At 32.7% G+C, this 13010-nt stretch overlaps 1 protein-coding gene across 1 annotated transcript in view; it reads left to right on the top strand.

The window, feature by feature from the left end:
* Positions 1–13010, top strand: part of LOC142318264 (synaptotagmin-15-like) — a 215954-nt gene that overhangs the window by 92542 nt on the left and 110402 nt on the right. Inside the window, exons 4-5 of the mRNA XM_075354830.1 lie at positions 5905–6047; positions 9512–9725. Coding sequence (XP_075210945.1) covers positions 5905–6047; positions 9512–9725 — 357 coding nt within the window. The remainder of the gene's footprint in view (positions 1–5904; positions 6048–9511; positions 9726–13010) is intronic.

Here is a 13010-nt window from a genome sequence, read left to right as displayed (position 1 = left end):
ATTTTAAAATTACTAAAAAATGAAATAAGACAAATCTAAAATAAAATTATGTATGCATAATTGCACAGCTAACAGTTATATGTTCTTCTTCTGAAATATAAAACAGGGTACGTTTTGCAGGCAACGAGTTGATTTCTAAATCTTTGGTTAACCATGATATAATCTATCTGATACACTTTGCAGTATCACCTGGCTTTCTTCATGTGCATATTCATCTATTATGATTTTTAAACTCTGTGTTGACAATTACTAAATTATACTTCGTACAAAATTCTATAAATCGGTCCCCTCTTTCATTCCTTTTGCCCAGCCCGTATTCACCCACTATATTTCCTTCCTTGCCTTTTCCATAATCATAATATTATATATCAAATAATCATAAATGTGAATTTTAAATGATAAATAAAGATTACAAGCAAGGCAGAGTTTAAAATAAATAATCGTATGGAATTTTTTCCAGGTAGATAAATAGACGACCAGAATTCAGACCCATTAACAAAAGAAACCGCTAGTCTTAACCCTTTTTAACTACTAGTCTTGTATTAAAAAACAATCGAATAAAGTTCACTTACAAATACCTTTACTGTCCACAAATAAAACTACCCTAACATTACATGAATGAAATTTAGTAACTTATTTCTTTCATTAAACGGGGTGATTTTTTAGTCCTGTTACCCAATAGTTAATGTCTGGTAATTTTTTTCTAAGAAAGGAAAATTTTGTTTGTGACACGAATTTGGTAGCGCTACTCAACCGGTATAGATACGGCAGTGTGAGTTGATTCTCCTTGAGCTGTGTAAACTTTTGTGCCGTCTCCGGTCGTGTTACGAACAGAATTTCTTTAACATAGAACAACGAGTTTTCATTCTTGAACAATATTTTGCTACAAAATCGTACGCGAGTGTAAAAGAATCATTTCAAATTAAATTTATTGGTGTTACTCCGCTAGAAAAAAATGTCAATTTCTAGGCTAGCAAACCGATTTCGAGAGACAGGTAGTGTTTGCGACAGAAAACGTAGTGGTCGACCAACTCGCTTAACAGATGACATTTTAGAGAATGTGAAAACAAGATCGTTCAATTCTCCACGGAAAAGTTTACGAAAACTTTCCACGCAAGTTGGTTTGTCATATACGAGTGTTCAGAAAGCTGCTAAAAAATTGAAATTGTATCCGTATCGCGTACGTTTAGTCCAAGAGCTTCAGCCTCCAAATTTAAACAAGCGATTGCCGTTGGTTTAGGTCTCCCGTTTATGATAACGGAATCGAATTTTTAAACACAGTGTTCTTTAGTGATGAAGCTTGGACTGTTATGTGAACATTCAAAACTGTCGAAATTGGATGGTTTAAACCGTCAAATTAAACGCTTTACAAGACAATCTTTGGATCCTGAAAAAATTGGTGTGTGGTGTGCGATATCTCGTCATCGTATAGTCGAACCCATATTCTTCGAACAGACAGTAAATGGTGAAGTGTACAGGAACATTGTTCGCTAATTTGTGTCCCTCCTGGAAGCTCAAGAACGGTTTGCTGGTTTCAGTAAGACGGCGCTACATGCCACACGTCTCGAAAAACCATGGATTTTCTGCTGATTTTGATGATCGAATAATAAGCAAGGGCTTATGGCCTCCAAGGTCCCCAAACCTCACATCCCCTGACTACTTTTTGTAGGGCTATATTAAGTTCGAGGCCTTCAAAAATAACCCTCACACTATTGATGAACTTAAAGTCAATATTACAGACTTAATCACGAATATTTCCAATGCAACTCTTAAAAAGGTTTCTGCTAATATGCTGAAAAGAGTCCGTGCGTCTATAACCGCAAGGGGTGAGCATTTTGAGCATATTCTTTAACAATTATGTAAGTAATAGCTTTTTATTAAATCTCTTTTGTAAGTAACAAATACACTTTTTTATTCCACCTAAATTTCTCTTTCTTAAATTACATTTAAAATTGGGTAACAGGACTAAAATTCATCCTGTATTTTTACTGCAATTCATCGATAGTATTTCATGTTTACTGGCATTCCCCGTGGCGTATTCTAAATTGTATCGAATTTAATTTAGACTGGAAATTTGCTCCCTCATCTGCTCTCCCCGTAGAATGCTGTCGAAAATTGATCTCGCAGACTCACACCGCAGACCTTTTTCGTTGAATTGACGTCGTAACGTCTCGCTGCACTGGTTCGTAGAACTCTGCCGAACTCACACAAATTGCAGCCCCTCTTAGCTAACTCCTCGCAGAACTGCCCTTGCGGGACTGACGTCGTAACGTCTCGCTAGGCTGATTCGCCCGTACTCATTTAGTCGACTCAGGAATATTTATACTTCTGGCCTCTTTATCTGCCGGATCGGACCCAACTCGTAGTGTGAGAACGATGGTTTTCGTTCCTAAGAATTCCATAACTAGGTCCTATGGCTTTTCTCTCGATTCAGCAGGTGTTTATTGTTTGCCAGCGGACAGTGTAACAAAGGACGATTGGTAAATGGATCTATTCATTACAAAAACGGTTCTTCTTTTTGTCTCTTTATGGATTTCTCCAATTATTGTATTTTCTACTACTTTCATAATAATTGGTAGGAATCCATTACTCATGTTCGCTATACCGGTCTTGTTAAAATATTATGTTCTTAACTACCAAGTCAGTATGATTTAGCAGTTTAAACCAGTTTCATCAGTTGTATATGCGAGAACAGTTAAGTTAGATGTATTCTCAGGCAAAAAAATCTGTTTAAAAAAAATTAGATAAATCTAAATTTACTTTACCGAGATCAAAAATAGATTTTTGTTAAGTTCACTAGTGAAATCAGCTTTTTCTTAGTTTTATGACAAAACATCAGCCACAAATTAAACAAAATAAAAAAGCGCGCGTGCATTTGTGTGGAATTACTAACGTTTAGGATCACAAAAAATGTTTCATTTTTTATAAATTAATTTTTCATAAAAATTAAAAGTTTATATGCAATTCAGTGAAAAGTTTTTATAATTTTCAAGGAAAATATTTTTTTTTTAAATCATAGGAAGCCGAGTAAATTTTATTTTTTCTTATATGTAAACTTATAAATTAATTTTAGTGACAATATGACTGCCCAGAATTAGTTATTTGAGCAAAATAACTAATTCTGGCAAAATAACTTATAAATTAAAATAATTTTAATTTTCATGAAAGTAAATATTTAGATTGTTTTTTTTTGTAAGTGGAATGAAAAGAGTAACATAACAGTAACTGTAAATGATATCGGTTTCGCGTTTTTATAGCGCAAACACAATTCTAACAAAACTTTTCCATGAATATAAAATTAATCTTCGGGCGTCCTTACATGAGAATACTGAGAAAACATATTTTTAAGCTAAATTCCGATTTGGCCGTCGATTTAGGAGTTCCAAGTAGAACAAAAAAAAGGAACGGATACAAAACAATAAAAGAAATGCTATTGCTATGCAAGATACATTTTCAGTCTCTATGATAAGTACGTGATAGATAATTTTTTATGTTTTGTTATTGATATATCCGTATTTTCTTGAAATGTAACATATGTTATATTTAACAAGATATTATGTATGTTTTCTGCTAGTGTAAACAGTTTGAATTTATTATTATTAAGAAAAAAACCTATAGAAATAAAACTGTATAGATTTAGGAAAGTATAACGGAAACTAAATAAATTATTCTCTTATGAATTTTTTTTTTAATTGAACAGATTTTTTCCTTGAAATTTCTTAAGATCGTTTGTTCTTGATAGCAACAGAAAAGTAGATAAATAAAAGCGGTTGCGGGGAAATGGGTCATTGAACGCGAGTGGTGGAAGCTACGACGCAAGAGTATTATCGTCTGTTTGCTTTCTCTTTTTCTCAGATGTTCGTACTATCTTGATTGAGGTGATACTTAGTCTTTACTCTCCAAGCAAAAACTATCATATTCTTTTGGTGTTCTGCCTGTCAGCAAGTACCTTACACCAACGCTGTTTCCATCTATCTCCATCCATTTCTGTCCCAAGCAAATTCCTTCGTTTCCTTGTAGTTTCAAAGCTGCACCTTATTTATTAACTTCACCCCTATTTTTATCAATTCTTTCTTTCTCTTTATATTGACCCTTCCAATGCAGTAATCAAGATTTTTATTTTAACCACATGTCATTACCAATTTCCTTTACATTTACGTACTTTCCGCACAACTGCTCTTTCCTTTTTATTCCTGTTCATTATTTACTTTATCGCTCCATCTTACTTTTCTATCCTTTTCCACATTCACATCTCAAAAGTCTTAATCCAGTTCCTTTCCCTCTTTCTCATCGTCCATGCTTTACATATACATATACCATACATAACATTTCGTTAAACTCTTTCTTAACTCTAAATACAGAATTTATTACATACTAATTTCCTCTTCTTATTAGGCTTCTATTTCAGTCACAGTAGGCCTCAAGTTTTTTGTGCTTTTTAATTTTTCATCATCGCCCCGCAAGTATTTGTACTTTAAAATTTTTCTGTTCTTCTTTCATTTGTTCTTACCACTAGATCCTCTTTGTATATTAGCATTACTTTAGTTTTTTCGATAATTATTTTCATTCCATACTGTTTCATTCATTCCTTCAGTACTTTTAAAGTACTTTTTAAAGCACGTATGTGCAATCAGCTAGACTTCCATATCATCAGCAAAACTTATGCATCCTATTTTTCATTCTTGTATACTTATTCTTTTTTCTTTTACTTCTAACATATTCTTTATAGTATCTTCAATGTTGAACAGTGTTCCTTGCCTAAAACCTCTACCTAGACCCATCCAGTCATTAGTATTCTTACTTACTTTCATTGATGTTTTTTCGTTTTATTGATAAATCTTTAATTAATCTTTTATTTTACCATTACACTTGTTTACTCTTTATGTGTCTTCATCATTTTCTTTCATTTGATTCTAACGAATACCTTCTCTAAATCTATGAAACACAACTCAATTCTCTTCTTCTTTTTAAATATCTCTGTCCAACCATCTTTAGTAATCTGATGGCACCTCTGTATCCTTTTCCTTTCCTGAAAGCAAACTGTTTCTCTCCTAAATTCTCTTCCATTACTCTTTTCAACCTCCACTATGGGACTATAAACAATATGTTAGCGGAGTGAGCTATTAAACTTATTGTTTTGTATTCTGTAAATATTTTTTTGATACCAGTTTTTCTTTGAAATCGGTGTCATTATCATTCTGTCAAAGTCTTAAGGTCATTGTTCCGAAATGTATATCCTATTACAGTTTCCATTATTTCTTTAACTCCTTCCTACTTTAAGCATTAATAAAATTAAAGAAGTTTATCTACTATTGACTTTTAATTGACTTTTTAATCTTCCTTTCTTTAATTGATTTTCTTCAAATATTGATATCGATAGTCCTTTATCCTCTTCAGATACCGTCCATTCCTTTTCTATGTTTTCCTCATGTTTCACTCTTGTGATATATAGGTCTGTACACTCCTTCCATCTTTCACTTTTTTCTCCTCATGTAGCATTTTTACCATCTTTATCCTCAATTTCTCTTATTTTATCAATACTTTTCTATTTTTCCCATGTAATACTCTTCACCATCCTATAAATCATATCAAACAGCCATTTCTTTTCAAGATCCTCAGTGTCATTGCATTGTTCCTTCAACCATTTTTCCCTATCTGTTTTTGTTTCCTTCCTTAAATCATTATTTAATTTCAAACATGTTGCTCTTTCATTTTCTTTTGTCTTATTCTTATGCCGCCTTCTTTCTTCCAATTTCTTTAGCAGCAAAAATGTATGTGCCAGAGTACCCTAAGAAAAATATTAAAACTATTTAGTTCAAAATGAAATGCTTACTAAGGTATTAATGTAATAAACGTTATATGAAAACATCAGTAACATTAGATTTTCTTCAATTTATGTTCTAGATCGAAAGAAATAGCATTCAGCCTCCCTCAGCTACGTGGAACTGAGTCCCTTGAAGATCTGGTACAAGAGAGTGCTGAAGTAGAAGTCGAGGATATTGGACCGCCAATTCCACGAGCTCATACACATCGTTCTAATTCTTTCAGTAAGTATTTTTTACTTATATTGATATAATCATCTATTTATTAAAGCATTAACAGTCATTAATAAAATTATTTAATTAAATAATTTAAATTTAATTAGTTATCAAGGTGATTAAAAGTGATTCATACTTATAAATTTACATAATGTGTGTGTGTGTGTGTGTGTGTGTGTGTGTGTGTGTGTGTGTGTGTGTATATATATATATATATATATATATATATATATATATATACCTATATTTCTTGTAGATAGACTGAAACCCAGAACTGTAAAATTTTATTGTATTTCTTCATTGATTACAATAACGACGAATTAGGCAATTACGATATACAATCAGTTGAAATATTTATAGGGAAGCATTAAAAATAGCAACAGAATCAATTTTTGCACATGATGTTACATTAAACGCATATTAACTAAATCATTCAAAGTTGTACGCCTGGTGGATGAAAATTCTTAGCTATATTCAATTTACAAACATACTTAATTTGGTAAAAGATATACATATTCAGTGAAAAGATAGCACAAATAAAACGCATAATCTATTTGACCAGATACTAAATGAATTTCTTAACCGTTTCAAGACACTACTGCTAACTTTAGTCATAGCAGCTGCACTAACTGCAAAACCTCTGAAGAATAAGTTGCATAAGCGGGGAGAATAAATTATCCTGTACAAAAATTATAAAATTATTTACCACTGTGATGAAATCTATTTCTTTCAGTTTTCCTTAAATAGTTAGAAATTTTTAACATATTAGTTCTGATGATTAGTTTAATACATTATTTCTATAATATTAAGAAAAGTTTAATTTAAATCTATGATCTTATCGTATAATAAAAATTGAATTAACAGGTGATTAAATTTACAAAATTTTTAGGAAAGTTTTGGTAGAAATACAGGCAATTTCACATTTAATTAAAATACGGTTATATAGCATCATACTGAGAAATAGTTAATCTCTTTCAAAATAAATGGGAAATAAAAAAAGGGGAATTCTCGGATATGTGGTTTATAATATATTTGAAAATATTGTAATAGAAATTTATCCTGGATTTTAATTTTCCTGAGCTCTGAAGTTTTTTAAATATTTTACCTACCGATTTTAAAATTATAAAAATTTTCTTATTCCATTAATAATTTAAACCGTATTTTAATATTTCTTGCTAGTAATCAATAAATGTAAAATCCTTCTTTAATTTTATTTTTTGTATGTAGAGAAACTTTTATTTAGATTTATGCTTAAATACATATAAATGACAATTTTTTCAGTTTAGATAATATTTCATGTTACGTTTCTTAGTTCAACTGTCAGTTGCTGTAAATGAATAATCATATGTTCTATTGTTAAGATACTTAATATTACTTCACTTCAATCATCTTATAAAATTCACCTTTGGCAATAAAATAGTGAAATTCATATATTATAAGTTCCGTAGCGTGAGTAAAATTCAGTTTTATTCTCGATAAATATTATTTCACAAAACAATTCTTAAAAGAAAATAATTTTTTAACTCAAGCTTACGACTAATATACTACTAATAATAGCTTTTGAAAATAAGTGTATATCGAAATGGATATAAAATTAGTCTAAGATTTATTTTCACGGCTGTTCAAACTTATCGTATAACAATACTGAAACGAAATAAATAAGTTATTATGAAAAAATGATTTACAAAGAAACTCGTATGTATACAGAATGTCACATGAAGAAAGTGAGAAATTTTCAGAATGTATTCTACTGGTGAAAATAATAAAAAAAATTTCATATAAATATAAATCTGGAAACGCTTTGTTTTCAAATTACGGCTAGCGAAAGATTTCGCCTGGATTTCAGCTCTTCTAATAAAAAAAAGCCCTTCTGTAATTTTTTGGAAACAAATTAAGGAGTAAAGTTGGTGGTTTCTTATATAATTTGAGCTGGATAATAGGATAAACAGGTCCCAGAACTGTTACTCCCGAAATTTTTAGAATATCCAACGTAAAACTCGAACACGTAAAGCAAATTTTTAAAAAATATTTCTAAAGTAACATACATTTCAATTTAGTTTTGTACGTAATTATTTCGTTTTACCTATGTAAAATATTAGATATACACAGCTAAAACATTATTTTATAAATTTTTTATTTCCTTTAAAATAATTTTCGGTAATTAACGTTTTGGTTTTTAAAAAGAATGTTTATTAGGTACAGAAAGAATAATACAATTTTCTGTCTAATTTGCTTCAATAAAAAAACAATTTTTAAAAGTTTTTATTTTATTCTTTTACTGGTTGTATTTACTCTATTTTTTTCAGAATTAGATTCTTTAGAAGTTTTATTATTAAATCTTCCGTATTTATTAGGCATTTAACAAAGTATATACTTCAACCTAAAAAAAACTTGTCTTTCGACACCGAATTTCGTATTTTACGCCGGATATCTTAAAAACTACTGGAGTTACAGTTCAGGGACCCGTTTTATCCTACATTCCAGCTCAAATTATGTAAGAAACCATCAAGTTTAGTTCTCAATTTTTGTTCAAAAAATTATACGACTTCTTTTTATTACAAGAGTTAATATTTAGGCGAAACTTTTCGCTAGTCGTAACTCGAATACAAAGCGTTTCCAGACCTATATTTATGTGAACTTTTTCCATTATTTATACCCGTAGAATATGCCCTGAATGTTTCTCAGTTTCTTCGTGGGACACTCTGTATTAACCACAGTCTTAATATTCAGCTTAAATTCAAGTACGACCTATATTTATATGAACTTTTTCCATTATTTATACCCGTAGAATATGCCCTGAATGTTTCTCAGTTTCTTCGTGGGACACTCTGTATTAACCACAGTTTTAATATTCAGCTTAAATTCAAGTACATGGCAATAAATTTAATTGTACAGTATTAATTCGTGTAATAAAATCGAGTTAATAAATCGAACAAATACAATTCTCAAGTAATATATAAAATTAACTGCTCCGATGGCGTAATGCTCCATATTGGTTAAATAGGTCACAACTTCTAAGCTCCACTGTGATATAGAGATAACGATCTCACAGTAACAAATATCAATACTATGATATTTTTGACAACCATAATATTTTTCCCTTACAAAGAAACATCAGGTCTAAGTAAAATTAAACATTTTGAAATATATTACCGCCCAACTTAATACAAAATCGACAGGTAATATTAAGTCCAACACACTTATCAACTATGTTCTAACTTTTTATATTCCTAGTTCACAATGTTTGCAAGCAGCAGAAACATTAGTTAAGGCAAGAGTAAGAGTAGCAAACTAGTTTTAAAAAACAGCCGCAAGAATAAATGCAAATGCATTTTGCAAACATTATATTAATTGATTTTGATTCGATTACCGGTTTATGTTTTGCAATATGTTTATTACAAAACAATGTTAATAAAGTTGTCTTTCTTTCTCTAAGTTTAATATTTTCTTGAAATAGTTCTTTTTCTTTGCAGGTGGATATGGATTAGGTGTTATTGATCCTTCACTCTATCAGGGATCATTGCAGTTTGAAGAAGAATTAGATTTTCCAGAAGGTCATCTTGGACGGATTTGGTTTTCTCTACGTTATGAATCTTCTTCAGAAAAACTTCTAGTTTCTCTTTTAAAAGTTAAAAACCTTCCCAGTCGCACTGTAGGATCTTCTAACGGATGCGATCCTATTGTAAGGTAAGGAATGTACTCGCTTGTCTCACTAATACAATTTTTGTTTAAAATTTAATTAAATTAATAAAATCGTTTATTTGCCTGCAACCATCGCATATTTCTTTATATTTAAATGGTTACCTCTAACTTATCTTTAAAATTAAACATTTCTCCCTAATTTCAAATTTTAATAAATCCATACAAACGTATTCAATTTAACAGAGTGTTCATATATCTCACTGCAGAGAATGGTGACTGATTTCCTTCTTATGTTCACTGGACTTTACACAATGATGTCAGTCCATATGACCCAATCTTGATACCCGCTAAAATATCACAACATAACACCAAAAAAATTAACAAACCACTAAAATTTTATTCACTGTGTAGTAATTCAATTTTGACCTGCTATAAAAATGTTCGATGTTCCTCTGCCAGTTGGTTCCAGTCGCCCTTCCTCTGTCCCATCGGTCTGGTGGCCTGCCTCTTGGCCTTTGTCGCTCTATTGGACTACACTCAAGGACCGCCTTTGTCCATCTTCCATCACATCTCTTCGCGATGTGCCCTGCCCATTGCCATTTCAAAGCTTTCACTGTTTCCATTATGTCATGCATTCTCGTTATGGCTCTTATGTCTTTCGCTCTTTTCCGCTCCCTTCTTGTATAGCCTAGCATTGACCTTTCCATGCCTCTTTGTGCTGTGCGAAATTTTCCTTTCACGAACTCATTTAAAGTCCAGGTCTCGCATCCTTAATTGAGTACTGGAAGAACACACTGATCAAACACGGTCTTTTTCAAGATTACTGGCATGTTAGATTTTAACACTGTTGAACGTCTTCCAAATGATTTCTAGCCCATCCTGATTCACCGGAAAATTTCAGGTCTGATGTCCCCTCTTGTGTTTATTAGCTGCCGCAGGTAGACGTATTCTTCCACATTCTCTAGGATGTTGTCGTCAACTACTATCTCTCCTGCATCAGCCCATCTGTTGTATATTACTATTCTTTTGGTCAAATTCATTTTCAAACCCACTTCTCCAGATTTTTGTGCAAGATGATCGATAAGCGATTGCAGTTCATCAACATCCTTAACCAAAAGTACAATATCATCTGCAAACCGCAAATTTTCAGTCTCCGTCCATTTTTCTTGATGCCTCTTTCCGACCATTAATTTTGTACATAGCCATCTCAAGGACCGCTGTGAATAATTTAGGAGATTTGGGGTCTCCTTGTTTAACTCCCCTTCCGATAGAAAATTCTTTTGTTGGTTTGCCAATGCTGAGAAATGCTGTCAAAGTTTCGTAGATATTGTGTAGCATTTTTACGTATCTTTGGTCTATTCCTTGTTTAATTAGAGCTTCCATGACTGCAAGATGACTCATAGAATCGAATGCCTTTCAAAATCGATAAAGGCTAAACACAGCGGCATTTCATACTCGTTGGCTCTACTAATGACTTCCCGAATGCTGTGGATGTGGTCTATTGTGCTGTATCCCCTCCGGAATCCTGCTTGTTCTATTGGCTGAGATCGTTCCAAAATATCATTGACGCGATTCGTCAAGATCTTGGTGAAAACCTTATAGATAACAGATAACAGACTGATGGGGCGATAGTTCCGTATGGACGATATGTTGCCTTTCTTATAGAGCAGAATTATTTTTGCTATATTCCAGCTCTGTGGTGTGCTAGCGTTTTGTAGACACGCTGTGAAAATTTTTTCGAGATGTTTTGCTGTTTCATCTCCAGTGAGCTTTAACAAATTAATAGATAGGCCATCATAACCTGCAGCTTTGTTCTTCGCCATGCTGTTTTTTGCATTTCTCACTTCATCCGGGAGAACCTTTGGTATCTCGATAAGATACCAGAGGACGACCAGATACCTCTGGTTGACCGTTTCTTGAGGAAGTTCCAACTTTCCTCCTAATTTTTCATACAGTGTGCTGTAGAAGTTCCGTATGAATTCCAATATTTCATCTTTATCTGTTATCCGCTCATTACCAACATCCACCGCTATCATTTACTTCTTTCCGACTAAGAGCCTCTGTTTTACTTTCTTCAAACTTCTTCTATTATCTAGGGCATCTTTTTCAACCTTGTCGTTATATTTCCTGATATCTTCTTTGATTTTCTTCCGTATTGTCTTACGTAATTCTGAGTATTCCATCTTACTGGTGTTATTTTTTATCTTCATCACTCTTCTTTTTTGTCAGTAAATTTCTGGTTTCGACACTTAACTTGCTATTATATTTCCCACGTTCTGTCGTTCCTCCAACCTCTCCAGCAACTGTCATCAACTCTTCTGCCAGTTTCTCTTCTGTTGTCTGAGTCAATATCTCCTGGAGAGCCATCTTGATTCCTCATTCTTCTCCCGTAAGCTTTCTGTATTTATTGTTTTTCCCTTGTTTACCAACAGTTTTTGTCTTTTGAGTTTGACATCTATCAAAACCCTCGCCCTGACCAATCTGTGATTACTGCCAGTATTGAATTTGTTTAAAACTGACATATCTTTAATGATATTCTTCTGATTAGTAATTATGAAATTTATTTCATTATTTATATCATGGTTTGGGCTTCTCCGTGTCCATTTTCTACTTGGATGTTTCTTGAAGAAGAAGTTCATGATATGCAATTGCGTTTCTTCAGGAAATTAAACTTGCCTTTCTCCTCTTTCATTCCTTTCACTTATTCCACAACTGCCAATAGCAACATCTCCCTGCTTTTTGGTGTCAATTTTGGCATTGAAATCTCCCATTAACAATTGTAATCTAATTAACAATTGTTATTTGTAATCTATATCATTCTGAAGGCTTTAGAACAAGCCTTGCCACCTTACTTGAGCTTACTTTCACTATTGATATCTTGTCAACGATAATTTTGTTAATTAGGAATCCAGTGACATTCACTTTGCGGTCTGGCTCTCCTACGTGGTAGAAAACATGACCTGACTCGAGTGTGACACACTGCTCTCCTCTGCGGCGAACCTCACTGAGACCAACAACATCCCAGTTAATTTTTCCTAATTCCTCCTCCAGCTCTAGTAGTCTGTGTTCACCAACAAGTGACCGACAACTGTAGGTGCATTCTGAGTGTCACGTTGCTTATTTCATTCAAAGGTTTATGGTTCGGTATCACCAAAGCAGTCCTCAAATGGAGATCCGATTGGGGACGGTTTTGCCTCCAGAATATTTTACCTCAATATTACCTATCATATCTGACTTTAAAGGTATGAAGCATAATCACCACGCTTGCTTCAGAGCGGATTGGTGATTCCTCAGCACAACTCAGCTCACCGACCTAGTTTCCCGCTGGGA

Source organism: Lycorma delicatula, chromosome 1 (genome assembly GCF_047948215.1).
Source record: "Lycorma delicatula isolate Av1 chromosome 1, ASM4794821v1, whole genome shotgun sequence".
NCBI classification, from domain to species: Eukaryota; Metazoa; Arthropoda; class Insecta; order Hemiptera; family Fulgoridae; genus Lycorma; species Lycorma delicatula.
Note: the sequence above shows the minus strand (reverse complement) of the source record. Positions and strands in the feature narration are given on the sequence as shown.